At 58.8% G+C, this 26,869-nt stretch overlaps 1 protein-coding gene and 1 long non-coding RNA gene across 4 annotated transcripts in view; one reads left to right on the top strand and one right to left on the bottom strand.

Annotated features, from left to right (window-relative positions):
- Nucleotides 1-3,596: 3,596 nt before the first annotated feature.
- The window catches only part of LRP5 (LDL receptor related protein 5), a 103,738-nt gene continuing 80,465 nt past the window's right edge, over nucleotides 3,597-26,869 (bottom strand). For both annotated transcript variants that reach the window (XM_053202821.1, XM_053202822.1), the window contains 10 exons: nucleotides 23,234-23,442; nucleotides 21,877-22,067; nucleotides 21,039-21,248; nucleotides 18,043-18,168; nucleotides 15,038-15,274; nucleotides 12,831-12,941; nucleotides 10,895-11,131; nucleotides 10,572-10,711; nucleotides 6,002-6,099; nucleotides 3,597-4,077 (listed from right to left, as the gene is read on the bottom strand). In XM_053202821.1, the coding sequence (XP_053058796.1) occupies nucleotides 3,816-4,077; nucleotides 6,002-6,099; nucleotides 10,572-10,711; nucleotides 10,895-11,131; nucleotides 12,831-12,941; nucleotides 15,038-15,274; nucleotides 18,043-18,168; nucleotides 21,039-21,248; nucleotides 21,877-22,067; nucleotides 23,234-23,442 (1,821 nt within the window). In that variant the 3' untranslated portion in view covers nucleotides 3,597-3,815. The remainder of the gene's footprint in view (nucleotides 4,078-6,001; nucleotides 6,100-10,571; nucleotides 10,712-10,894; nucleotides 11,132-12,830; nucleotides 12,942-15,037; nucleotides 15,275-18,042; nucleotides 18,169-21,038; nucleotides 21,249-21,876; nucleotides 22,068-23,233; nucleotides 23,443-26,869) is intronic.
- On the top strand, nucleotides 15,189-18,219 carry LOC106971171 (uncharacterized). 2 transcript variants are annotated; one of them, XR_008290231.1, is made up of 4 exons: nucleotides 15,189-15,554; nucleotides 15,814-16,289; nucleotides 17,105-17,194; nucleotides 17,350-18,219. It is a non-coding gene; the product is annotated as an uncharacterized LOC106971171 (long non-coding RNA). The 2 variants fall into 2 exon arrangements; XR_008290230.1 differs by having other exon boundaries at nucleotides 15,189-16,289.

Raw genomic sequence — 26,869 nt, forward strand, 5'->3', positions numbered from 1 at the left:
CATAAGTGGGCCCCAAAAGTCTCCAATTATGATGAGCTAACCTAACTGGAAGGGGTGAAGTCAGGGAGGACTTCCTGGAGGCATCTGAGCTCAGCCTATCTCCTGAGAGCCCTAGGGAGCCATTGGCAGGCTTTAAGCAGGAGAGTGATTTTGAACCTTTGCATTGGCCTCCGTATCCTCAAACTTCTAGAGTTCGTGGATCACCACCTTCCCCTTTTCCCCCCAATCCTTTTACGGTTTCATTTTCACTGTTTAAATTTTCAATCCATCTAAATTTAAAAGTGTAATGAATGCCCACATACCCAGCTATCACCCCCTTAGCTTGTGGGAACAGACACAGAGCTGCCAAATTTCAGTTCTATCAAGTAATGATTTTTGAATAAAAAATCTTTAGGTAGTGATTTAAAAAAACACACACCTTATGCTATTACCATGATTCCATGAAAGAAAAGACATTTTAACCCATACGTACACTCAGAAAAAAGCTTTAAATTGAATAAGCTCAACTTGGGGGAATCGCCCCCTCCCCCATGGTCCTTCCTAATGTCATGTCACCAGGGCTCAGACCTGGTCTAAGGGCTGGAGTGAGGCCACCCTGGCAGAGGACAATGCCTCGAAGGCCAGGCTGGTGCTCGGCCAGGTCATGTGTTGAGGCTCTCCTCCTTTTTTTCAGTGCGTTAAGATTCAGTCTGGGTTGCCAAGGAGGGGAGTGTTGTACTTCCTACCAAGGACTGTTCGTGGCCCCAGGGTTGGTAGAAAGGGCGGCCACTAGCGTTGCTAATGATCAACCTGTCCAATCCAGCAGGGAAGAAAAGAAGAGAGGGCATTTGGGGAGGCGGAGTGGGGGGGGGGGGTAGGTATGGGAGTCTGGGAGAAGCCCTCAAGGGGACAAGCCAGCAAGAGCCGAGTCTCACCCAGCTCCCCAAAGCACTCAGGTTTCTTGGGGACAGAAACTTCCACACCTGCCAAATCCCGGTTCCCTAGCGTCCTGCCTGGTGGCGGACATGGCCAAGATCTGGCCACCTGGATTTTGTTCAAGTGTCCAGGGCAGCTGTAGACCCACGGGGGCTGCTGGACCCGGGGCAAGGAAGAGCCCCTCACCCATTCTGGATGAGGCGAGGGAGGGCTGAGCGGAGCAGATGATAGGACCAGTGAGGCATGAGACCCCGCAGGACTCGGGGGTGGGCGACAGAGACTTGGGGAGTAGTGGGTGTCACTGCAGAGGTGAGATGGTTGGGAAGGCTTGGACACATTGAGCAGTGTCTGGTTGTCAGTATTGCTTGTTGTGTAAAGAAATGATTGAACAAATTAGTAAAAAAAAAAAAAAAAAAAAAAAAAATCTATTTTCTCCCAAGCCTTGGTTTCCTCAACTGCGAATTGGGGACACCATCTACCTAGAGGGACCGTTGTGAAGTTTAAATGAAATAAGCCAGGTTAACTTCATTTAAGACACAGCTTACATAGCACCTCTTCCAGGAAGCCCTCCCTGCCCTCCCATCTACATAGGATGTTCTCTCTGGGCCCCAGGATATCTCAACACAATGCTCTCTCCCCCTCAGCTTTGGAAACCGTCGGCCGCGCCTTCGACAAGCCAGCAGGTTGGCCCCCCTTCCTCCTAGCTGACCTCATGGCAGCAGAGGGTCCAGCAGAGTGGCCTCTGGAGACAGGCCTGGGATGCCAGGGGGGTGTCTCAACCCTCCCCTCAGCCCATGCAGGCCGTCACCAGCGGTCAGCGGCACAGGCCGCTTCTCTTCTTGCCTGACCCTGGCTGGCCCTAGGAGAACGGAGGGGACCCTCAGAATGCACGACTGAACGGAAGGGCAGGACAGTGGAGGGGGTCCCGGTAGCCCCCCGTGATGCAGCTCCTGCTTCTGAGTCGGCAAAGTCCCCCCACCCCCCACCCCCTCTGCCCACGTTGAGATTAGGGCTTTCATTGGCACTGCAGGGCTTGTGGCCCAGCCTGGAAGAACGGGGATCCTGAGTGCTCAGGAGGCCCCAACCCCCCCGCAAGAAGCTCTCAGGGGCTGGGCACCCCACCCTGGGCCTGAGAGCTCTGGGTGCACCCTCTAGGGCTGGTCCTTAGCGGTGTGACCTTGGGCAAGCACGTCATGTCTCTGGGCTCTAATAGGTCACAGCTTCCATTTACCAAGGAGCTGCTCCTTGCCAGGCGCTCACTGGGCAAGGCTTCTCAACAGGCATGATCCCATCCGAGCGGGATGTCTTAAATGACAGTCCTCAAGGGCGGGTGACAGCACCCTTCCTTACCAGATGGGGCCAGCCGGATGAAGTAAGTGAAGCTGGCCTTCCCAGGAAGATCAAGTCCCTCCTTCTGCAAAGGGGCCTTGATCACAGGTCCCCACTCCGCCCTTCCCCCCCCCCCCGATGGCAGCCCTCTTGGTCCCAGGGGCAGCAAGAACCAACAAGTCCGCCAGCCAGTCCCTGTCACCGCCAGTGCTGACCATGACCTCCGGGAACTCCTGGACAATCAGGAAGCAGGGGAGACAGTTCCCCGAAAGTCTCAGGAAACCAGCCTGGCAGACTCATATGCCTGACACCCCAGCTATGTCCCCTGGTCAGGCAGTCTGGGGAGCCCCGAGGGCCACCACCTTTCCCATTCTGCCTCCCCAGCACTGGGGCCCCAGGGCCTGAGTGTTCTGGGGTTTCCTCATCTTGGAGACTGCCACCTCCGCATTCCAGGCCCTGGGGGCTGGCCAAGGGTTCGATCTCCAGTCCCAAAGGGAGGCCCTTCTTCCAGATCGCTGCACATCGATTCTTCTGAGTGTGTCCCCGGGACTAAAAATGGTAGTTCTCCTCTGACCTCCCTGTGGCATTCCAAGTGAGGTTAGTCCCTTCCTGCCTGGCACCTGGGGAACAACCTAACTTCCTCGTGACTTGCCGACTGCTCAGTCTCCTTCAGCAGGCTGGGGAACCCCCACCCCCGGGGGCGGGGAGCACGCCTTATCTCTCCGACGCCTCCTGTACCGACCCGGTGGGTACACGGCGGGCCTGGGGGCAGTGTTGACCGACTGCCCTTGCGGGGACCAGGCTGGGGCAGGTCCCCAGGGCCTGGGGGCCTGTGTGCTGGAAAGGACAAGATGGAAACGGGGGAGGGCACAGGGGCTGGGCGGTTCCCACCCGACCCTGGCAGCCCCATCCACTGGGGGTCCACACGGAATACACAGCCAGGAGGGATCCCCCTCTGTCCCTGCACCATCTCCGTGGACGGCAGGCGGTAACTGGGGCCAGCACGCACAGAGGTCAGACAGGCCGAGGAATAGCCCGAGGCACAGGTACGTAATCTGTGAAGCCCAAGGCGAAACGAAATGCAGGGTCTCTTTCTTAAAACCCATTTAGAATTTCAGGATGGTAACAGTGGAACCGGGGCCCTTCACGAGGGCACAAGTCAGGCATCCTCCCTGCCCGCCTCTGCCCAGAGGCTCAGCCCGCCCCGTGGGGGCCTGACGGGGACCCGCGGTGCTCAGGAGGATCAGTGCACAACTCTGACAGCTGTCCCAGGGAGGGCGGAGGGCGGAGGGCGGGATTCGCCCCGTGGGGACGCTCAGCTCAAAAGCACACATGGCACAAAAGAATGGCAGTGACGTTTAAAAAAAATTAAGTTTATAAATATTTTCTCCACTGTACAAAGTTTTCCCCGGCCCGGCCCACCCCATCACTGTTCACATTTCTTGCGTTGTTGTTTTTTTTAAATCCCAACTATATTTATTTTTTTAAATCATAAAATATATTTTTTTCTTTGTTCATATTTAAAACTATTTACAAGGGCGCAGAGAGAGGCCAGGGTGGCCCGGCGGGGGTCAGGACGAGTCCGTGCAGGGGGACGGAGGGGGAGGGAAGAGGTGAAAATAGCTCCTCTCGGTGGCGGGCGAAGGCGGGCAGCTGTCCTCCGCCGACAGGTACTGGCTGTGGGGCGTGGGCGGCGGCGGGTAGGGGTCTGAGTCCGAGTTCAAATCCAGGTAGTACTTGCTGGCCTTCCAGCGGTTGGCGCTGTAGTCGCTGTCACACACATCCGTGCTGCAGGGCGTCGTCGGGGGCGCCATGCCGCGGATGATGTAGGGCCTGAAGGGGACAGAGGGGAGTGGCACCTCGTCTCGGGGAGACCCCCGGGGCCCCTCAGCTGTGTGCTCCCTCTGAGCCACACTCCCCACGTCCAAAGTGGGCGTGTCTGCACCGACACACCTGGGAGCCACACTTGCCTTTTTTTTTTTTTTTTTAAAATGTGTAGTTAATTTTGAGAGACAGAGACAGAGCATAAGCCGGGCAGGGACAGAGAGAGAGAGGAAGGCACAGAATCCGAAGCAGGCTCCGGGCTGTCAGCCCAGGGCTCGAAGTGGGGACTCGAACCCACGGACCGCGAGATCATGACCTGAGCCGAAGTCGGACGCTTAACCGACTGAGCCCCCCGGGCGCCCCTTGCTTGCCTTTATGGAGAACAAGGCTTGCAGAGCCTAGCTGGCCTGGGGGCCTTGGGCAGCTTACTTAACTTCTCTGGGCTTCAGTGTCTCATTGGGAAAATGGGGAGGCTAAAACAGTACCCAGTTCAAAAGAGGCTGGTGAGGATTAAATGAGACTCTTCGTGGAAAGTGCCAGAAACAGTGCCTGACACCAGAAAGCGCTGGACGACTGTGCCCCATTTTATCATTATTACTGTAAGTGCCGGAGACCAGTGAGCCTGGAAGTCTAAAGCCATCTGACCCAGGCGGTGCCTCCAAGCGCCCCGTGACGGCGCCTCCCAGACGTCTCCTGCACCGGAAGGTTCTGTCAGGGCCACGGCACGGCCTGAGCTGGGGGTGGGGATCGCGGTGTGTTTAAGGGCCCCAGAGGGCTCACGGAGGGCAAGAAGGTGGAGCCAGCACCCTGGGGCCGGGGAGGGCACCGGGTGCCGAGAACATGGAACAGGTGGACAGGCCTCATAGGACCCCAGGGGCAGGAAGGGACCCCGAGAGACAGGGGGAGGGAGGAGGTGCCATAGAAATAGGACCAGGACGTGGAGCGGGGACTGAGGGGCCTGGCCAGCGTGGATGTGACAGCCTGGGGACAGCCACCCACAAGGCTGCTGGGGACACACTGGGACGCTGAGGCACTGGGGGCGGGGGGAGCACTGCGGGCCCTTGACTAGGGCAGTGGCTCGCTCTTCTTCGGCCCGGAGTCCCTGAAATGGCCACCAGAGGGCAGGCGCGACGCGCTCTGAGGCTCCCCCGCTCCAGGCAGCTCTAGGGAGCAGGGAGGTGCGGGCCACTCTCCAGCTTCTGCCTCCCCCTTGGGGCGAGCGGCCCCATGCACCTGTGTGGTAGGCCTGTGGGCTAAGGCCACCGGGCTGGAGGTCACCCCAGGCTCGGACCTGGCCCCTGGACACAGGCCAGCACACCCAGATGCCTCTTCTCAGCACCCTCAAGGGCCCCCTCCCAACCCAGGGGGGTGGGGTGTGCCACCCCAACACGGACCCCCGGGGGGCTGAGAGGATCATCCCAATCAAGGGTCCTCCGCGGCAGGTGCCACCCCTGCACTCATGAGACTTGGGGCCCTTACGGGACGGAGGCGGCAGAGGTGGGCATCACTGCCAGAGTCCCACAGCTGGATTCAAACACAGTCAAACCTTGGCCCCTGTGCACGGGCCTCCCTAGGCAGTGGAACCTGGCTATGCCACAGTGGGAATCCCCTGGTGGTGCCATTCAAGGCCACGCCTGCCCGGGCACGTCCCGACTTAAAAATAAAAAAAAACAACCCAGAGCTACGTCTACCTTCTAGAGCCTGCTCAGAACATGGGGTTTGGTTCCTGGACTCAGCAGGTAGGCCCGGCTTGCCCCACGGGGAGGCAAGCCAGGTATGGTCTGAGCGGCTGGGAGAGCCCACCAGCACCCCGAACCTCTCTTCCCAGGTTTCCTGACCCGGGAAATGGGGACCGGGGGTCCTGCTCTATCACAGGCTTGTCTGGAGGCCCAGACGGCCACGGCTAGGGAGGGCGGTGGCAGGAACTTCGTACCTGTAGGGTCTCGCAGTGGTGGGAATGTTGGGAGAGTAGAACATGTCCACGTTGTACAAGGAGGGGTCCGTGGCGGGGGACGGCGGCGGGTTCAGGATCTGAGGAAAGCAAGCAAAGGTTACACCAGCCTGACGGAAGCAGGCGCTCCCTATGGTGCGCCCACCCCGGCCCGAGCAGGCGGGCAGGGCTGGGAGGGGCCCGCTTGGCTCCACGGGCCCCTCACGGTCTGTACGGTTCCGAGTCGGCGTTCGTGAGACTTAGGGAGTGGACCGGAAGCCACAGCCATCCCCCCTGAAGGTTGTCACGGTGAGAGGCAACCCCGCCTGTGGCCCAAATACCACCCCGCAGACCAGCCGTGACCCCAGGCCCACACCTGAAGGGCTGGCGTCCGCCAGGTCCCTGAAGGCAGCAGAAAGGGCCTTTGTGGCCAGGCAGATGTGTGTGGGTCCTCCTGTTCCATCACCCCCGCAGCTGCAGCGTGCCCCCGCCCCCCACCGGTGAGGGACTTCAGCTCTCTGGGCCTCCACTTCCCCATCTCTAAAGTGGGCCCCTTGGTGACACGTGGTGAGTAACCTACACTCCTTATTCTGCGGAGGGTCCTCTTCAGCCCAAATAGCCAGCCTTGGGGAGCCTTCAGGATCTGACCCCAAAGTTGGGCGGGCACGATACTGAGGGGGATGTCATTCAGAGGGGGGAGCAGAGACCAGGCAGGGAAACCTAGCAGAGAGGGCCCCCCAGAGGTGCCCCCACACCCCAGCTCTTGGGGTCCCGTTTCCTCTTCTGCCCACGTGTCAGACTAGAGCTGGTTCCCCCCAGCGCACTGCTGACGGGCTGGTCTTCCCACGTTCCGCGGGCGCAGCCCCTCAGCGACTTGGGCTCGGAAGAGCGCCTCCTTCTGGTCGGGTCAACGCGGCATGCGGTGTCTCTATGCTGTGGGACACTACGATGGTGGCTGTGGGTCACCGTCCACCTGTCCGAGCCCGCAGAATGTACGAGAGCAACAGTGAACCGTACTACGCCCTCTGGACCTTGGACGGCTGTGACGTGTCCACGGGGATTCATCAATGACCGTTATTCATCAAGCACTACATGACTCTGGCACAGGATGGGCAGGAGGCGTGTGGGAAATCTCTGTACCCTCCTCTCAATTTTGCTGCGAAGCTAAAATTGCTCGTACGAAAAAAGTCTTTGGGGCCCCTGGGTGGCTCAGTCAGTTGAGCGTCCGACTTCGGCTCAGGTCATGATCTCACGGTTCATGAGTTCGAGCCCCACGTCGGGCTCTGCTGGCAGCTCGGAGCCTGGAGCCTGGTTTGGATTCTGTCTGTCTGTCTCTCTCTCTGTCCCTCCCCTGTTCATGCTTTGTCTCTCTCTCCCGCAAATAGAAACAAACATTTAAAAAATTAAAAAAAAAAAAGGAAGTCTTTAAAACAAAAAAGCACATTTCTAAAACTGGTAAAATCTGAATAGGGCCAAAGAATATCACACCAACGGCCCAGTACTTCCATTGTGCTGTTACCATAGACTGAATGTTTGTGTCCCCAAAGGTCCTATGTCGAGTCCTGACCCCCGAGTGATGATACTGGGAGGCGAGGCCGTCGGGAGTTGATCTGGTCCTGAGCGGGGAGCCCACGTGAGCCCGGCCGCTGACCTCGCGCGGCAACCTCACCCCTTCCGCCGCGTAGGGAGGAGACGGCCGTCGGTGATCCAGAACCGGGCCCCCGCTAGACGCCACGGACCCCAAATCTGCCAGCGTCTGGATCTCAGATTTCCCGGCCTCCAAAACTGTGACAAGCAGGTGCTAAAGCCACCCAGCCGACGTTATCTCTGTCAGAGCAGCACAGAAGGACTAAGAGGACGTTAGTTACGTGAGGTGTTACCTTTGGGGAAATCCGGGTGAAGGACAGAGGAGGTCTCTGTCTGTTCTTACAACCGCACGTGAATTTACAATGATCTCCGAAAGCCAAACTATCACCCTCTCGGCTGGGAAAATAAAGCCCATACTCTTGGATACTTGCCTGTGTACAGATTACCCCGAGGACACATAAGAAACTCACCACGGATGTGCCTCTGGGGGGCAGGGGTTCACACTCAGCGTGAGGGGGTGACCGTCTTTTCACTGTCCGTTCTATGGTACCTTTTGAATTTTGTACCATGAGCATACATTACTGATGTGAAACAATATAGTTAATTTATTGTTTTGTTTTTTTGAGAGAGGAGGCAAGCGGGGGAGGGGGTGGCGGGGACAGGGGATCCAGAGAGGGCTCTGTGCTGACAGCAGTGAGTGGGACGTGGGGCTTGAACTCACGAACTGCAAAATCATGACCTGAGCCGAAGTTGGACACTCAACCGACTGAGCCACCCAGGTGTCCCTTGTAGTTATTTTACAAATAGCTGGCTTCGTGCAGGGTCTGTGTTTGGCGTGATGAAACGTTCTAAAATCCACGGTGGTGATGCTCGCACGTGTCCGTGAATTTGCTAACCACCGCCGAATTCTACCCTGTAAGCGGGTGATTGGTGTGGTATGTAAGTTACATCTCAACAAAGTTTTTAAAACGATAGCTGGGGGGCGCCTGGGTGGCTCGGTCGGTTAAGCGTCCGACTTCGGCTCAGGTCATGATCTCACGGTCTGTGAGTTCGAGCCCCGCGTCGGGCTCTGTGCTGACAGCTCAGAGCCTGGAGCCTGTTTCAGATTCTGTGTCTCCCTCTCTCTCTGACCCTCCCCCGTTCATGCTCTGTCTCTCTCTGTCTCAAAAATAAATAAACATTAAAAAAAAAATTTAAAAATAAAAAAAATTAAAAAAAAAAAAAAACGATAGCTGGGGGCGCCTGGGTGGCTCAGTCGATTGAGCCTCTGACTTTGGCTCAGGTCATGAGCTCACGGTTCGTGAGTTCAAGCTCCACACTGGGCTGTCTGCTCTCAGCACAGAGCCCACTTTGGGTCCTCTGTCCCCTTCTCTCTCTGCTTCTCCCCTGCTCGTTCTCTCTCTCCCCCTCTCTCAAAATAAATAAGTTAATTAATTTAAAAAAATAGCTGGCTGGGGGCACCTGGGTGGCTCAATCTGCTAAGCATCTGACACTTGATTTCAGCTCGGGTCATGATGTCAGGGTTCATGGGATCGAGCCCTGCCTCAGTGAGGAGCCTGCTTGGGATTCTTTCTCCCCTCTCTCTCTGCCTCTCCCCTGCTCATGCTCTCTTTCTCTCTCTCCCTAAATAAACTTAAAAGAAAAAAAATAGCTGGTTGGTAATAGTGTCATCTCTTGCTAATAAGACCCCCTCCCCTCAGCTCCCAGCAGAGCCAGAGGACCGAGAGCCAGGGGACTGAGCCTCCCGGTATCTGCATGGGGGAACCAGGGGGCTGTCCTGGAGTGAGCTCGGCCTTTCACGATCGCCGGTATTTCCAGCTGGTCATGTGGCACACGTGAATGTCAGGGGGACAGTAGCGGCAGAGAGGACCAGACGGACGGTGGGGAGTATTCTAAACTCCAGGCTCTCGGCTCTTGGATTCTGTTGCCCCTAGACGCAGACCCGGCCTGCAGCCTCCTGGAGACGCGGTTCCCAGCAGGTGAGGCCGCGACAGCGACCCTTGCTGCCCCCTTCCTCCCAGACGCCTGCCAGTGTCAGATGTGCTAAGGAGGGGACCGCCCGGACATGAGAGACACAAGAAGGGCAGCAACGCCCAGCCCTGGCGGGTGGGGCTTCCTGGAGACCCCCAGAGAGAGCGCAAGAGGCAGAGGTCACCTTAGAGGAGCATCTGTTGCAGGAAGTTGGGTTTTTAAGGATCAAAAAGCACAGAACCACGTAACGTCAGCCCCGATGCTTGTATACAGATTCACACTCACGCATCAAGCTCGCCCCGTTCCCTGGGGCTGTGCCCTTGGGAACGTCCTCCCCAGCCTCGGGAGAGGTCCCCTGGCAGGAACCTGTAGGGGGCTCGGGCGCTGGGGGCTTCTGTGTGTCACCCTCTGTGTGACCACTTCTCTCTAGCGTGTGGCTTGCCTCGGACTAGGCCCTCACCCTCCAGCTCTGGAAGCTCAGCCACAAAAGTCACCTGTGAGTGCCAGCCCTTTGGAAAACAACCCAGCTGTTTTCTGGGACCCAGCAAGGGCCTGGGAGGGAACATCGGGTGCTCTTGGCAGGGACAGCAAGGAGAAAGCCACACAGGCACACTGGGAGCACCCCGTCCAGACAGGCCCTACAAGAGACACAGTCACGGACAGGGTGGGCCTGCGAGGGTCAAAGACAATCTCTGGGACACTGAAATGCCCGGCGGCAACCCGGGAGGTGGGGTTATGGGGGAGACTCCGCCCTTGATATTGTTATGGGGTTTCCAGATTAGCCACCATGAACAAGGAGCACCCTTTCTAAACAGGAAAAAAAAAAAAAAAAAAGTCACAAGGGAAAAACGACAAGACGTGCAGAGAGGGGAAAGTGAACGCTGTCACCATTCTCTGTGACGGCGGGACAGCTGATAACTCCAGAAATGCCGAGGTCACAGGAAGGGGTCCCCCTGGGTGGCCACTGATGGTGGGGACCCCCCGGATGGCCAGGCCTCCTCCCGCGCCCACTCACCGGCGGGTACAGCGTGGCCTTGGTGCTGGATGAGCTGCTGGACGAGGCCCCGGTGACGTGGTTCCGGTCGTAGAGGGGCACCCCACCCCGGCCGCCCATCAGGCTCACGGAGCTCATCACGGACTTGCCGCAGGAGATGCCTGCCGCGGGGGGAGGGACGAGGTGGCTCAGGGGCCAGGCCGCCCCCCCACCCCCCAAAGCACACCCTCCTCGGCTCCCGCGGCCCCCAGGCCCAGGTTCAGGCCCCTCTGCCCACCGCCAGGGTACGTCTTCCCCGCTCACCCCAGCCGTGCCCAGGGCCCTTGCGCACGTCGGCTCCTCACCTGTGAAGGGGCCGTGCTGTGAGCCGCCGGGGGCTATGAAATGCAGGGGTACGTGGGGGGTCCCGCTGACGTACTCGTGCGGGAAGGGCCCGTTGGCCCCCGTGTAGCGCTGACACACCACGCGCTGGCAGACGAAGTAGACCCCGCCCATGACAAAGAGCGAGAGGATGATGCCCACGACCGGCCCGATGGCACTGCCGTGGGCCGGGGTGTCGTCGGAGGGCGGCTTGGTGATCTCTGCCAGAGGACGGGCGGGAAGAGACAGTCGACGTTAACCGAGGACAGGCCCTCCCGCGGGGGGTGGATGCCGTGTGCCCTGGAGGGGCCGCTGGGGTCCAGGCACAGCACCCGCTGGGGGAGGGCGGGAGGAAGGGAGAAGCTGGGTGCTGGGGCGCCACGCCGCCCCCCCCACCCCGGCCTGCCCGGATCACCCTCCCCCCTCCGCCCCACCCCTGGCAGAGCTCTCCACGCTGCCCGACAAGCCCTCAAGAGCCGTCTCAGGTTCATCCCCCAGGGTCCAAGGGCTCTCTGGAGGCCCGGTGACGCCCCCAAGTCAGGTGGGCCAGAAGGCCGCTGGAGCCGGTCACCAGGAGCTGACAGGGGCCACGGGGGTGGGGGCAGGCAGGCAGGGCCCGGGGGCTCCGAGCCGCGCCAGCGGGGGACTTGGCCCACGCGCAGGGGCAGAGCTGGGCTGATGGAGACCCCGGGGGCCGGAGGCCTTCACCAGCAGGGCTCGCTGAGCCCCACGCGCCTGCTGACACAGAGGTCCCAAGTGAGGGCAGTGTGAGGGGCAGGGGCCAAGCCCAGGCTCAGGGGCCCAAGGGTCTTTCTGGGCATCCTGACGGGGCAACGAAGGCCGGGGGCGGGGGGGTGCTCCTCAGGCTGCCCCCCCCCCCCCGCCCTGGGGAGGGAGCACGGAGACTCTAAAGTCAACTTCGGCAAAAAGAACGTTCACTTTCCCATCAGGCCCAAGGATTCCGTCCACCGCGTCCCCTCTTGCCAGCCAGAACTCAAAGCAGAGGAGGAAAACCACCGGCTTGGGCGACCGGACCAGACTCTGGATAAATGTCGCCCCTGACACCGGAGGCGCCATCATGCCAGAGGCTGAAGAGAGACACGGTCAGACTGGCGCCTGCCAGCAAAGGGGTGGGGGCGTGACCCCCGGTGGCACCCACGGCCGCCCTCCGGCCCCAGGTCACTCACTTTCTTGAGACGCTAACTGAGGTGCCTCACCTCGCTTCACACGAAGGGACAGCGTGCTCAGGGAGCCCTCCTCCTTCCCTGCTCTCAACACCCCTCTCCCGTAGTCAGCTCTCAGCCCAGATACCTCTACAGTGAACGCAGAGCCCACGTCCTCAGACGTGTGCACACATTCCCACTTCCTGTCTGAGACTCCGGCTCCCTCCCCGTCGGAATCAAAGACAGCCCTTCAAGAGCCACCGCCTCCAGGAAGCCTCCCTGACTGCCCTGGCCTCACATCCCATGGCCGCCGTACCCCTGACTGTACAGGCCACGTCACTCACGGGGCACGCAGTACCATGCGCCTCCTCGCCAGAGAGCAGGCTGGCAGGGAGAGGGCCACCCCGACCCCCATCCTCTGATGGGGATGCCTGACAGAGGCTGCCGAGTGAGGTCCTGGCGGGCAGAAGCATGCCCTCTCAGACACAGTCAGCCCCAACCACAGGGGCCTGCCTCCGTCACAGCCGGAAATACCCCCATGGGCTCATGCGCCCCCCTCCCCCTCCCAGCTCAGCCCCACAGCTGCCCCTACCTCCAGGCAGGCTTCCCTGCCAGCCTCCCCCAAGGCCAAGTGCTCCCAACCTCCCAGCCTCCTCTGTCCGTGTACCAGGCCCCCAGCATATCTTCTCCCTCTAGACCCCACACTCGTGGGGAGAACCCCAGCCCAGGGTGAACCCTCCATGGGAAGCTGGCTCACCGCACATGAGCTCATCCGAGCCGTCGATGCAGTCAGGGAAAGAATCACATTGCTGCTTGATGAGGACGCACTGGCCACTGGCGCACCGGAACTGGTTGGGCAGGCAGACGGCTGCAGGGGGAGGGCTTGCGCTCAGAGAGGCTGCAGGGCGTGACGCCGCCAGGAGGGCAAAGTGGACAGCCGCCAACCAGCGCTTCCCGCCCCGCCCCCGAGACCCAACAGAAAGGTCTGGGTTCCAGACGCAGAACGGACAAATGGGACTCTTTCTAGGATGGGTTCAGGGAATGGTCACAGCAAATCCGGTCTCCACCCTCCCCTCGATGACCCCTATTCCAAAGTCTAGGCACGGCTGGCAGGGAAGGGACCTCAGTGACTCCCAGGAAGTACTTATCAGGCTCCTACCACGGCTCAGGCCCATGCAGAGCTAGGACTAACACAGCCCCTGCCCCGAGGCTCTCCTGAGTTATGGGGAGGTGACAGCCAACTAGAGGAATGACCTAGAATAGGTGGGAGCAGGGGCAGGTGATATCTCAGCAGAGCTCCCAGGGTGGAGGATTAGGAGGGGGGAGCAGGGCTCAACCAGAAAGGAAAAGGCAGCTCACAGCCTTTTAGACTAAGAGGAGGAAGGCTGGGTATGGCCTGTTTCCCTCGTGTTCCAGAATGCCAACCCAGAAGGAGCTACCGTTGCAGAGAAGGGCACTGCCCAGGGGACTCAGCCATCGCCCACCCCCAGTGCTTGCAATCCAAGCTCTCCAGCCACCCTGCCCCACCCCAAGCGCCCCTCCCTGGGAGCCGGAGGTGAGAGGACCCTGTCCTCGCAGCGGGTGGGACAATTTGTTGGTAACAAAGGAGAGGAAGCTTCTGAAAGAGAAGGTGCAGCCCAGAGCCCGAACTAGGGCGTGCTGTGGGTGCTGCACGTTGCTCCCAGAGAAACATTACAGGGGGAGAGGCGGGGGGCACGGTTCCCAGCCAGGGCTCCTGCCATCCTCTGAGACGGCCACCTAAACACGCGTGCTAGGGCAAGGCCGTATGGCTGGGCTCAGCAAACGTCTCTGCCAAGGGCCAGGCAGCAGGTATTCAGGCCTTGAGGGCCACGGGTCTCTATCGTTTTAGTGCAAGTAAACAAGGAGCCTGGCTGTGTTCTCACACAACTTTACGAAACCTGGTGGCGGTCTGGATCTGACTCTCAGGCCGCGGTTTGCCAACCCCTGGCCTCCCACCTCCATCAAATTCTCGGAGGGCCCATAAACTGCAAAGACTTAACATCTGCGGCTGTACAGGACCAGCTGAGGAGATGAGCCCCCAGCCCCGGGCCTTCATCTTCCATAAACGGCTGCTCATCACGAACGGGGACAGTAGACGGTGATCCACCAGTTGTGGGTTATCTCACAACAGCAGCCGGTGGCTACGGGGGAGGCAGAGCAGCCCATCAACAGCTCAGCGGCAGCCGTGGGGCCGTCGTGCTGACGCTCTGTGGCACGAAACCACTGAGCATGTCGTTTATAAAAGGGAAATTCAGAGAACGCCCAGAAACAGAGGTTAAGGTTAAACAGAGGTTAAGACCTCACTGCTAAGGTCTAAAGGAAGATCCTGCTGGTCAGAGTGGACCGAGATGACTGAAGCACATCTTTTCGTCACGTTTGGCTCACCGGGTTGCTAGAAACCACCCAGGAACAAGCATTATCCCACAGACTGCTCTGTGGAGGGCAGCGCTGCCTTTGGGGACGGGGATTTATCCAGCTGACTACTGGATTTGCCTGGGGTTTTTGTGAAACTCTTGAGCCAGGGGCGGAAGGCAAGCAGACTCTCCCAGCCTGCCTTCGAGCCAAACTACTTGGCAGGACGGGGTGGGTGGCAAAGTTTTCCTCCGTAGGCCTACGAATAACATTTTCCTCTCCCAACCTGAGGATTTAGCGATTTCGCTCGGGACAAACGTTCTACCCTACTCTTGCGTGGCCAGCCTGGGTTCACGCTCCGGGAGGACGACAGGGCAAGTGGCTTGCAGGGGGTGGGAGAATCTCAGGAAGGGGGCAGCCAGGATGAGGCCGGGGAGCGCGGGGGTGGGGCAGGGCCTGCGAGGGTCGTGGTCCAAGCCAGGGTCGGGCAAAGGCGGGGGCGGGGCCAGCAGGCAGGGGCGAGCCAGTGGGCGTGCCCATCCCAGGGCTGCCGGGGGCGGGGCCAGCGGGCGAGGGCGGGGCCGCTCTCACCGTCGCAGTCCGCCTCATCCGAGCGGTCCTGGCAGTCGGCCTCGCCGTCGCAGCGCAGGCGCAGGTCGACGCACTGGCCCCGCGCGCAGGGAAACTGGGCCGCCGAGCACACCGGGCAGGCCTCCTCGTCGCTCTGGTCGTCACACTCGGGGAAGCCGTCGCAGCGCCAGGCCCCAGGTATGCAGTCGATCTCCCCAGTGGCACACGCGAACTGGTCTGGCGAGCACGTGGGAGGCTCTGCAGAGAACAGGAACACCATCACGCCCCGCCCCGCCGGGCCATGCGCCGCGGTTCACTCACGGTGCGGCACCCGCGCGGTCTCCACCGCAATGTGACCTGCCGCTGTGAATCTTCTTTGTTGCCTTTTTTTTTTTTTTTTTTTTTTACCGTAGAGGGGATGGGGGGTGTTCGGGAACCTGGGCTTGAAGCAGCAGGTACTACACCAAATTGAGCAGAAAACGCTCTGGGCTGGAAACTCGACCCCGACCGCTGAGAAGCCAGGGCACAACCCCTTCGTGTGAGTCTCCATCCCCTCACATGCAATTCAGGGCACTGGGCCAGGTCTCTGAGGATGCCCACGGTACCCCCAACTGGAGCCCTGCCTTTACCCGCCTGGGGTCCCAGGCTGGGCTGCCAGTCTGCTGCACGGTGTGCACGTCCGCCTGGCCACACCTGAGTGTCCATTGTGCGCACACACGCACACGCACGTACACATGCACACCCCTTAGGAGATGAAGGGTCAGAGAGCAGGTGCTCAGGACCAGCACCTGTTACAGGTCTGGGGCAGCTGCTGCAGTGGGACTGGGACTTCATGGGACCCACGGACACAGCGGGGGCCGGTGGAGGACCTGCAGGGTACCTTGCTGAGGAGCGGGCTAAGGAGAGGCAGGGAGGCAAGAATACCACGGTGAGGGGGTGCAAGGAGGAGTAGGAAGGCTCCCAACGGAGGGAGTCACCTGAAGATGGGGAGCGGGGTGGGTGGAGAGGAGACCTGGGGCCACCTCCTACCAGCTGACCACGGTGAGTCGTTCCACTCCTCAGATCCAACTTCCTCAGCACAGGCCAAGTGCAGGCCAGGACATGGTTGGGGCGCAGGGTGGGACAGAAGGGAGATGGACAGGTCTGGGGTTGAACCTAGCCCCCCTCGGCAACCGTACAACCAGACAACCCCCCCCAGCTCCCCGATCTCCATTTCCTCGTCTCTGAAACAGAAGCAGCAACGCTAGACCCACGCCCCTCACGGGACAGCAAGGTGAGTGTAGATGTGTGTGGCCGTGCCGACTCGGGAAGGGCTCAAACAGCTTTCATGATGGCGTGCTGAGAATGCTGTCTGGCTCCTGCCACTTCACGAGGCACGAGGGTCCACGTCACCCCTGAGAGCCCCTCGGAGCTCTTATCCTTCTGTGCTGTCCCCAGAGAAGTAGCCAGGCATCAAGTCTGAAGGGCCAACGGCAGGGGAGGGGCAGAGGGGCACATCATTCAGGAGCCCCAGGGCTGTGGTCCAAGGGAGAGCAGAGCACTCTGTGCAGCCCCCTCTTTTCCAGGGCAGCCTGGACATCTGTGGGAGTGGCAGAGCCACTCAGGCCACAAAGCCACTTGAGCCCTGGGGCTGGAACCTGGGAGAAAAGCCATGAAGACGCTCAGGAGGGTCAAAGCGGCCCCCAGCAGGGACAGCCAAATGTCCCTTCTGCTCTCAGCAAAGCTCTCTGGGGTTCACAGTGTGAGAAAGGACCAGCGAAAGCTCCTGTGGCCCTACCCCTTGAGCTCCTTGGCAATGGACAGTCTCTCCAGGGGCAAGGCCAGCTGAGGACAGGCATCTGTGTTGTACTGGTGGGCATGTGCTGACTGTCTTCTGTGTAAGACACAGTGTGGGTGCTGTAAGGGGTGAGGATAAGCAGAAAAGGGGCAGGATAAAGACCAGCCCCCAGGAGCTCACAGAAGAGAAGGGGAGATAAGAAGATCCAATGTGACCTGGGGGACACTGAGGGCAGCAGAGAGGAAGCCCCAGGATTTGGGCTTCATCACAAGTGACAATAACGGTTGTCCCTTTTTGTTACTACTGCCCAGTGTCCCACAAGTAATAGCAGCTGGCATTCCCGTGTGCCACGTTGGGGACCATGCAAAGTGCTTGTTACTTAATGTCACAACAACTCCAAGGTAGGCACTCTCGACTGCTCTATTTTGCAGAAGAGAAAGTGGAGGCTCAGAGAGGGCAAGTGACCAGCTCGGGATTGCTGGGAGGTGGTAGGGCTGGGATCTGAACCAGGTCTGTCTGACCTTAAAGCTTATATTCTTGACCACTCCCCACTCAGCTTTAGGGAAAGAAGAGAATCAAGCATGGAAGGAGAAAGAAAAGACAAAACTACAAAAAGGAAACAGACAAGCCTGCTACTGGAGTTGCAGACTTCAGCACCCCTGCCTGACAGCTCACAGGCAGTCGGGGGGAATACAGACGGCTTGAACAACACCATCCGTCAACTGGATCTAACTGATGTCTACAGAACACTTCCCCCAATAGGAGCAGATGACACATTCTTCTCAAGCTGACATGGAACACTCACCAAGAAAGATCACATGCTGGGTCATAATAGTAAAAGGATAGAAATCATAAAAAGTATGTTCTCTGACCACAGCGGAATTAAGTAGAAATCAGTGACAGACTAATAGCTGGGAAATCCCCAAATATTTTGAAATTAAACAACACACTTCTAAATAACTCAGGGGACAAAGAAATTGTCTTAGGAGAAATTTTAAAACATGTGAACAAATTGAAGAAGATATAATTTATCAAAATTTGTAGGATGCAGCAAAAGCAGTACTTAGAGGGAAATTCATAGCCCCGAATGCATACCCTGGAACAGAAAGGCAGGTGAAGGGAGAGTTGGCCCTGGAGAATGGATGCCACATTGAGTGTGACTTTAAAAGGATGCTGGGCAGAGACCTGGCAGGCAGGGAATCAAGTCCCTGTCCGGTGTCCCAAGAGAAAGTGCGGAGGTCACACCTACCACCACAGGTCAGCAGGTTCTGCAGGAGCACGAGGTGGACTGGGCATGAGCACCGTGGTGTCCCGTCACCCTTGGCAATGCAGATGTGGGAGCAGCCACCGTTGTCCCGGGCACACGGGTGGGCCGCTGTGGAGACAAAAAGAGAGAGGGGGTCAGGCTCGGCCTCTCACCTCAGGACTGTAGCCCCAAGGGTGCTGGAAACTAGGGCCAGGCAAGAACTCACAAGAATGGTCACTCCTATAGGCCAGGCCCCTGCAGTTAATCCCACTTAATTCCCGGGGCAGCTGACAGAGTCTACTTCCATTAACGTGCATTTTACAGACAGGAAAGCGAGAGGCTGAAAGCACTCACAGAACTGGCCCAACATCACACCCTAGCCCGTCTACACTAGCTCCCACTGCTCCCACAACCATCACTCTACACTGCCTGTCTCTCATGGTGTAGTGCACCACCCCCCACAAACATATGTCCACGTCCTGATGCCTGGAACCTGTGAATGTGACTTTATTTGGAAAAGGGGTCTTCACAAATGTAATCAAATTAAGGCTGTGGAGATGAGATCATCCTAGATTTTTGGGGTGGGCCCTAAATGCAACAACAGATGTCCTTATAAGAGCCCCAGAAGAGGTGAAGACACAGACACAGGGGAGAAGTCTGTGCAGGGACTGTCTCTCTCTCTCTCTCGCCCCACTGGAGCCATGTGGGCCCAAGGAGCACCTGCAATCACCACAACGTGAAGGACACACAGAGCTGCCCCAGCCCACAGCCCCCAGAGCGGGCCACAGGCCTGCTGACACCTTGACCTCGGACGTCTGGCCTCCAGGCTGTAGGAGAACACACTTCTGTTGCGTTAAGTCACCCAGTTTGTGAAGACTTGTCATGGCCATCACAGGAAGCGAATACACATGGGGATAAATAGCAGGACGGCACATCCCCAGGGAACTTGCGGTTTTCGATTCAATTAACCGAATTAACCAACACCTGAACAACAGGAAGACGCGGAGGAGGGTGGCTGCCCTCCCCCGGGTGAGAGGAAATGAGAAAAAGCACTACCCCCCACGGAAAAATCAGTGTCCTGCCTCAACCTCGGGGGTTAAGAGTTTAAAGTGACAGAAGTCACGGTTTAGAGCAGGGGTCAGCAAACTTTCTCTAAACAAGAAAGTAAAGGGTTTGGGCTCGATGGGCCAGACCATCTGTCACAAGTCTGCCAGCTGTAACACAACGGTGGCCATGGGTGATGCACAAACCAATGGGCGTGGCTGTGTGCCAATAAAACTTTATTATAAGATCAGGTGACGTCCAGATGGGGCCCAGGGGCTGTGGGGCGCCACGCCTGGTTTAGAGTTTAGCTGTAGAATTTCGTGGGTAAGCAGGTTGGGTGGTGCTCCACGTCCCAGGTAAATATGGGAGTGCTCACTCAAGGATCTCCCACCCTCACCCAAAACAAGGAGCCTCTCCCTACACATCACACGTTGGCACTCATGGGGACATCCCAGTTTCCAGCTTCATCCCTGTTTGTTAAGCATTTCCTGGCTCTCCCAGCCCCTCAGGTCCAAGGACCTGCTGGGCGGCCTGCCTGGCTTTCGGCCAACACCGGCAGGTCTGGGCATTCGTGGGCTCAATGTTCACCATGCTGAATGGTTCTGAAGGCTGTGACACCCAGTAATCAGTGGCTTCCCTGAGAATGGTGTAAGGGGCCAGGGAAACTCAGGCATTCTCACCCCTATCCATTGGGTGCCTCAGCTATCCGGAAGCTGTTGGCCCAGTGACTTCACTTAGGCAGGACCTGGCCAAGAACCCACAAGGACAGAAACCAGCCACCCGGCAGTCAACACAGAAGTGACCAATTCGCTCCATTGGAGGTCACGCCCCCAAGCTCAGAGCGGGGAGCCTCACGACCTCACTCAGAGCCACGTGTTTGGACTCCACACATAACTCTGATGAACTCGATCTGCCCAACCCACCGGGGGTAAGCTTCAGAAAAGCCAGTGAAGAAACAGGGGCTCTGCCCTCAGATCCAAGCCCTGCTGTGTTGATCAGCCCGTTGACGGGGAAGTTAATACCCTTTCTAAGCCCCACCCTCCTCAGATGTAATGCAGAATTAGGGCAAAACAACACAGGCAACATAGTGATGCACTGAGCACAGGGCCTGGGGGCTAAACGGTCAGAGCAGCTTTGCAGAGCAGGGAGGCCGAGAGAAGCTTATCCACGCAAAGTGCCACACCTGACCCTGGGTGGGGGCAGAGGAAGTAGCAGGAGTTACTCAGAGCAAAGGAAGGCGAGCAGAGACAAGGACTCCAGGGACGGGACACGTGGCCAGCGGGAGCGTGCGGGGCCCAGGTGAGGCGGCAGGTGGGGCGGCGCCCCCATCCCGGGCCTTGAAAACAGGGAGCTCGAAGATGGCCAGACCAGGGGCATCGCAGGACAGGGACAGCGATGGCCCTGCTCACTGCTCTGTCCACGCAAGCAGCTGGCAGCTGGGGTGTATTTAGTGAAAGCAGAGTGAGAAAGACAAACAGACAGACACAATTTCCTGTGTCCACCTATAGTCATACACAGAGCGGGTGGAGAAACCAGAGGTCCCAAGTGTAGGGGTCCTGATCTTCCAGCCCTTGGGCACAGCCCAGACTGTCAGAGGAAGAATCCTAAAATGCCTCCAATCTCCCAGCCTAATCCCCAACACCGCGGATGGGGTTCTGCTGGAGTTAATGAAAGGGGACGCTAATTTGAAAGTGGGTGACTCTCACGGGACCCTGGAAAAGCCGAGCAGATTGTCCGGCTGGTAGCAGACGAGGAAGTCAGGTTCGGATCTGTTGCTGAGATGGAGAGGCATACTGAGGACCCGAGAGTGGCCCCTGCCAACAGCCAGTCAGCCCGCAGCCCTCACACTGGCCAGCCTCCTACTTTCTCCGAGGGGCCGGTTCAGGGCTCTGCAGAGGTGCCCCCGCTCCGGTCGGTCGGGGACCTGCCCATGACACTGCCCGCCCTCCACGTACAGAACTCCTCCAGGCTGATATCCTCCACGGCGTGGATGCCGGTCAGGTGGGCCACCCGGCCCTGGACTCGAGTCCGCTTGTCTCCGGTGGTCTTCTCCACACGCTCGATCATCTGCTGCTGGCGGTCAATCCAGTACAGGTGCTGGCCCAGCACGGTCAGGCCCACGGGCTGCACGATGCTGGCATCCTCCAGGGTCAGGCGATTGGCCCCTGTAAGTGGGACAAGTGCCCCCTGAGTGGCCGCTGACCCCGAGCGCTCAGCCCATGCTCAGCTCGGAACACAGGGCTGCAGGGAGCCGGGGGGGGGGGTGGGGGGGGGTGGGGGATTCTGTGCTCTGGCCGGGGCCAGGAGCTGGAGTGGATTCCCTGGAAGCTGGCCGACCTGGCACCTGGGCTGACCCCTCCCTGCAAGCACAGTGCCGCCCCCTCCCCTCCCCCGCCCCGAGTATGGAAGAAAAGCCCCTCTAAGCAGGTCTCCAGCCCAGAGGCACCCGGGTCTAAGGCGGCCCAGGGCAGAGCAGCCACAAGGGTGGGTGCTGGAGGCAGAGGGGTCAGACTCCTGTCCAGGCCCACAGTGTGGGACCCTGGCAGGTCACCCACCCTCTCTTGAGACGCCTCTTCTGCCCCGCCACACGGGGATCATTCAGGACCCACGTCCTGGAACTCTCAGATGATAATAGTACGCGGTAGACATAAAGCCCCAGCATGACGCCTACCTGATGAACATGGAGGCTGCCCCTACTGTTCCCGATGACAAGGAAGGCCGGGTGTCCCCGGGAAGGTCAGACGTGTGGGTTGCCGAGGGACCCAATCCCTGGGGAGGCCCCAGGGCACCTACCTGACAGGTCGCAGCTCTCGATACGCTTCAGGTCCGCGTCCACCCAGAAGAGCTTGCCCAGCCTGTTGTCCACCACGAGGGCCACGGGGCGGATGAGGCCCGTGGTGAAGAGGACCTCACGCTCGGTGCCGTCCAAGGCCGCTCGCTCAATCTTGGCGGCTCGGTCCTGCATGTTGGTGAAGTACAGGTACCTGGGGGAGGGGAGCAGGTGAAGGGTGTTGAGTCCCCCCCATCCCTCACCGGGAACGAGCTCGCCAGGCGCCAGATAGACCAGCCCCTGACCCCGCGTCCATCTAGCCGGGCTTTGGAAAGTCACCAGGCACAAGGCCCCGGCCTCTCAGGGCTTGCCCCCCCAGGCCCTATGGGGTTCAATGTCCCCCCAAGAATTCCCATCCACCCAGAACCTCAGAAGGGGACCCATAATTGGAAGCTGAATCTTTGTAACGCAGTTACGGTGAGGCCATCTGGTCAAAGAACACCTGGAGCCCCCAGAAGCTGGAAGAGAGACAAGAAAGGATCCCCGCAGAGCCTCTGAAGGGGGCACAGCACTGCCACCGCTTGATGTTAGATTTCTGGCCTCTGGAACCGTGGAAGCACACACATCTGCTCTTTTCACCTTCCCCGGCTTGTGGTCAATTGTGGCGGCAGCCTTGGGGACCAGCGCCCACCCCAGCGGCTGCAGCAAAGGAGCCCCTGCCTCCGTGGAGGCCAGCCTCGAGGGAGACTCATCAGCTTGCGGAAGAGCCACTAGGCTAGTGCTCCCTGAGCACTCGTGTGCCGCGGGGGCTGACCTCACCATCGTCCTTCTCGGAAGAAGACACCGCACCCCCGAGGTCACTTCACCTGCCTGGGGTCACGGGGGCAGTAAGCGACGGGGTCAGGATTCCAACTTGGGTCTGCCTGGCCCAGGACGCGGGGTCGCGCTGGCCGTCGCCCGGCACGAGCTCCACCAAGCGGAGCCCCCAAAAATCTGACTCCCGCCTGGCGCGGCGGCCGTGCACGAACCTTCCTGCGCTCAGCCTTGTTTCTGAGCTTTACGGCACGTGGCTTTAAGGCTCCCCCTCGCCCTGGTTATTATTCCCTTTGGGACCCTCCACGTCTGTCTACCTCCTCGTGGAAGGAAGAAGCTCCCGGGAGTCGAGGCTGTGCCCAGGAGGGTAGTGAGCTCCCGGTGGTGAGACGTATTCAAATAGCCAGCCCCCAGCTGGGATGCTATGGAAGGGATTTTTGCTCAGGGTTCAAATTTGATGGGGATGGTGCAAAACCTATGGATTAAAACTTCTATCCTTCCCGGGTCTCTCTGCCCCGGGGTGCAGCACCCCACACCGCGGTGCCCGCCCACCCCACCGCCTCGCACCCTCGCTCGGCGTTGACGACGATGGCCCGTGGCTTGTCGCGGTCCCCACGGAGCACCACACCCATGGCGTCTCCATTCAGCCGGTGGACGTTGATGGTGTTGGTGGCCTCACACGTCCAGAACAGCGTCCGGCTGTAGATGTCGATGCTGAGGTCATGGGGCTGCCTGTCCGGGTTTTGGCTCTGGCTTGGAGAGGTCAAAACGAAGGGCTGCATGTAACACAGGAAGAGATGGGCGTTGGCTACGGGCGTCGCGGGAGGGCAGAGGCCTTGGTGCCCGAGTTCAGACTGAAAGTCGATCTCCGACCCTGCGTCTCGACCTTTCCTGTCGGATCAGCACTCCCCCACGCGCCTGCTTGAGAGGGAACCTGATCACGGAGAGGTCCTACAAGGGCCCTCGCCCCTCGGCTCGGATCTCCAGCCCACCCCTCAGCAAACTCCCGGCGGACTGTCGGCTGCCACGCCCTCCGGGTCCCGTTCCTGCCCCGGAAGGGCCGCCTGGTGGCTCGACAGTGAGCCCAGGGTCACAGCCTCCTTCTCGAGAGACATCTTCTCTTTTCTCGCTCGTCGTCCTGGGCTCGTGCTTTGGGAGTAAGACCTTCAAGTCTTGTTATTTGTTCAACTCAGGGTGACAGGACCACAGGTGTATAGAACACAGTTCCACCTCTCACGGCCCCTTCCCTGAAGGAGAGGCCGGGGGTGCGGGCCCGGGTGGGGGTGCGTGATGACACGCAGTGCCTGTCCCGAGCAAGGGGCCAGCCGCCCCTCCCGGCAGTGGTTCGGTCTACACTCTCCGGGTCTCTGCCCTGCCGGAGAACTCTGCCTGGCTCCGTGCCACCTGCTGTATCTCAGGGGGTTCCATGAAATGCCGCGGAGGAAGGGAGAGCCCGAGGTCACCCTCATCTGCCTTACAGACCAGAAGCCTCACTCCCTGGTGGATCTGGGCCCCTTGGGTTACCCCGAAAGACCGTGTTCAGGTTCTCAGGTGATCTGAGCTGGTGCAAGGCGGGCTTCCCCGGACTGCTACCAATGGTTTGGATGAAAAGTCCCTTCCTCTGAGGGCATCCTTAAGATGATGCTGTCACAAGAGCTCGTTGCAAACTTCCTTTATCTCTTTGGCAGTCACTGAAACGAAGTCCGCTGGTGGCAAGAAGGGGCTTGCAGCCAAAAAGAAGCCCCTTCACCAGGCCCAGCCTCTTGAACCCAGCTGGAAGGGTACACCTCCCCCCCTCCCCGACACACACACACACACACACACACACACACAGTCCCACTGGGCGGCTAGCAGTGTGTGACTCACATCTGAACACAGAGCCCTTCTTTAAGGGTCATGTGCCTCTGCAGGTGATAACACCCACCTCCCCAAGAGCTGGGCGCTCGGGGAGCCGAGCGTCTGCTCCAACTGGGCACATCCCTTTCCCCCGAAGCACAGACTCTGGCCTGAGACCACAGCCCACGGCAACTGATGGGCTGGGACTGAAGCCAGACTGCAGCCCGGCCCTGGCCGTGTCCCGGGCATCAACCCTGACTTTGGGACGCCAGCCATCAGAACAGGCAGCTGAGAAATGCACGGGGCGTGAGGTGACACGCTGCCCACACCTGTCCTCAGGCAGATGGATGACTGTCCAGTTATAAAACCGGAACTCCACGAATGCAAGATTTCTTAATAGAATCCTATTCGAGGCCACAGGCAACACCCCACCTCCTCCCCAGGACAGAGTAGCACCTGTCATCATGCACCCCCACCCAGGCCCGCACCCCCTAGCCACGTGGGGGCATCCACAGGGGTGCTGTCACAACAGCCCAAAGACCCAGCGTCCATCAGCGGAAGGACAGAGAAGCAAACCGTGGTCCACCCACACAACGGAGCGTTTTCAGCCTTAAGAGGAAGAAAATTCTAACACCTGCTCTGATACGGAGGAACCCTGAGGACATTATGCTAAGCGAAAGAAGCCAGTCACACACACAAAAAAATAAACACTGCATGATTCCACTTATAGGAAGTACTTAGAATATAGTCAGATTCGTAGAGACGGAAAGGAGAAGGGAGGTTGCCTTAGGGTGGGGGAGGGGGAGGGGGAGTCAGTGTTTCATGGGGACAGACTTCCAGTTTGGGGAGATGACCGAGTTCTAGAGATGGTCGGGGGTGATGGCCACAGGACAATGTGTGCGCTTCGTGCTGCTGAGCTGTGTCCTTGGAAATAATTAAGATGATAACTTTTGTGTATATTTACTGCCCTGAAAAAGTTTACTAGGAAAACAACTTAGCCAAAGTAGATAACAACTTAAAACGTCGTCTTTGGGGCTCAGGGACGCCCCTCATAAAGGATCAAAGCCACTAGAGGGTAGAGTTTTGCAAGACGCACAGGGAGGGAAACAGATGTTTTCCAAATGAAGCAGGAACCCAGAAGGTGTTTCTTAAAAGGACTTTTCCTTCAAAGTCTTCCCTCGCATTTGCAGGACACCATGAACGAACCCTCTTGATGAGACTTTCAGGCAATTTGCGCCTGGTACCTTTCTCAGCAGGAAAGCCACCCATCATCAATTAACACCTCCCATTCTCCAAAGGACTCAAAGGGACTGTCACCTGCATGGTGGAGGGAAGAAAGGAATATATGCCCACCATTTCACCAGCTCTGCTCCCGCAGAGATGATACACAGCTGCCAAGGCTCTGCTGGAGCTTTTTTTTTTTTTTTTTAAGTTTACTTAGTTTATTTTGAGAGGTGGGGGAGGGACAGAGAGGGAGAGAGAGAATCCCAAGCAAGCTCCATGCTGTCAGTGTAGAGCACGATTCGGGGCTTGATCCCATGACCCTCAGCTCATGATCTGAGCTGCTATCGAAAGAGTCAGATGCTCAACCGACTGAGGCACCCAGGTGCCCCTCGGCTGGGGCTTTTTATTTTTTTTTAATGTTTCATTTATTCTTAGAGAGACGGAGCACGAGCAGGGGAGGGGCAGAGAGAGAGGGAGACACAGAGCTCCAGGCTCTGAGCTGTCAGCACAGAGTCAGAAACGGGGCTCCAACTCACGAGCTGTGAGATCATGACCTGAGCCGAAGTCGGACGCTCAACCGACGGAGCCACCCAGGCGCCCCTAGGCTGGGGCTTTTATCACCAACCAAGGACACAGACCTCAGAGGACAGCCTGTTAACTTCACATCGTCGTTGGATGCAGTACTTTGCCAGAAGCGATGCTGAGCCCGTACACACAGCCCTAGCACCCAGTTCGGGGTAGAAAATGGCCAAGTGAACTTTACTGACACCAAAGTCACCCCAAAATCTCCACCGGCAGCATTTCTCTGCATCGCTGTTGTGACAGGGCCGAGATTTCACCGTGATAACCTACGTGCCTACCCCGACCGTGGCCACGGAGCAGGTCAACATTTGGTTCCGTGGCTTCTGTAAAAGGAGTCCTTGAAAACAGGCACGGTGAGCCAGGCGCGTCCGTGAGCGAATGCCACACGAACGGAATGCCGGCCACCACCGCCTGCCACGTGGAGACTCTGAGGGGGCCCCGAGGCTGCAGTGACAACGTCCTTCGTGGGACAGGCCACAGAAACCTAGCACGGAAGCCGTCCGTTGTGCTAGAATAAGCATTCTGAAAAGACGAATCTGTCGGGATCAGCGAGTGATATGC

This window comes from Acinonyx jubatus, chromosome D1 (genome assembly GCF_027475565.1).
Source record: "Acinonyx jubatus isolate Ajub_Pintada_27869175 chromosome D1, VMU_Ajub_asm_v1.0, whole genome shotgun sequence".
Lineage (NCBI taxonomy): Eukaryota > Metazoa > Chordata > Mammalia > Carnivora > Felidae > Acinonyx > Acinonyx jubatus.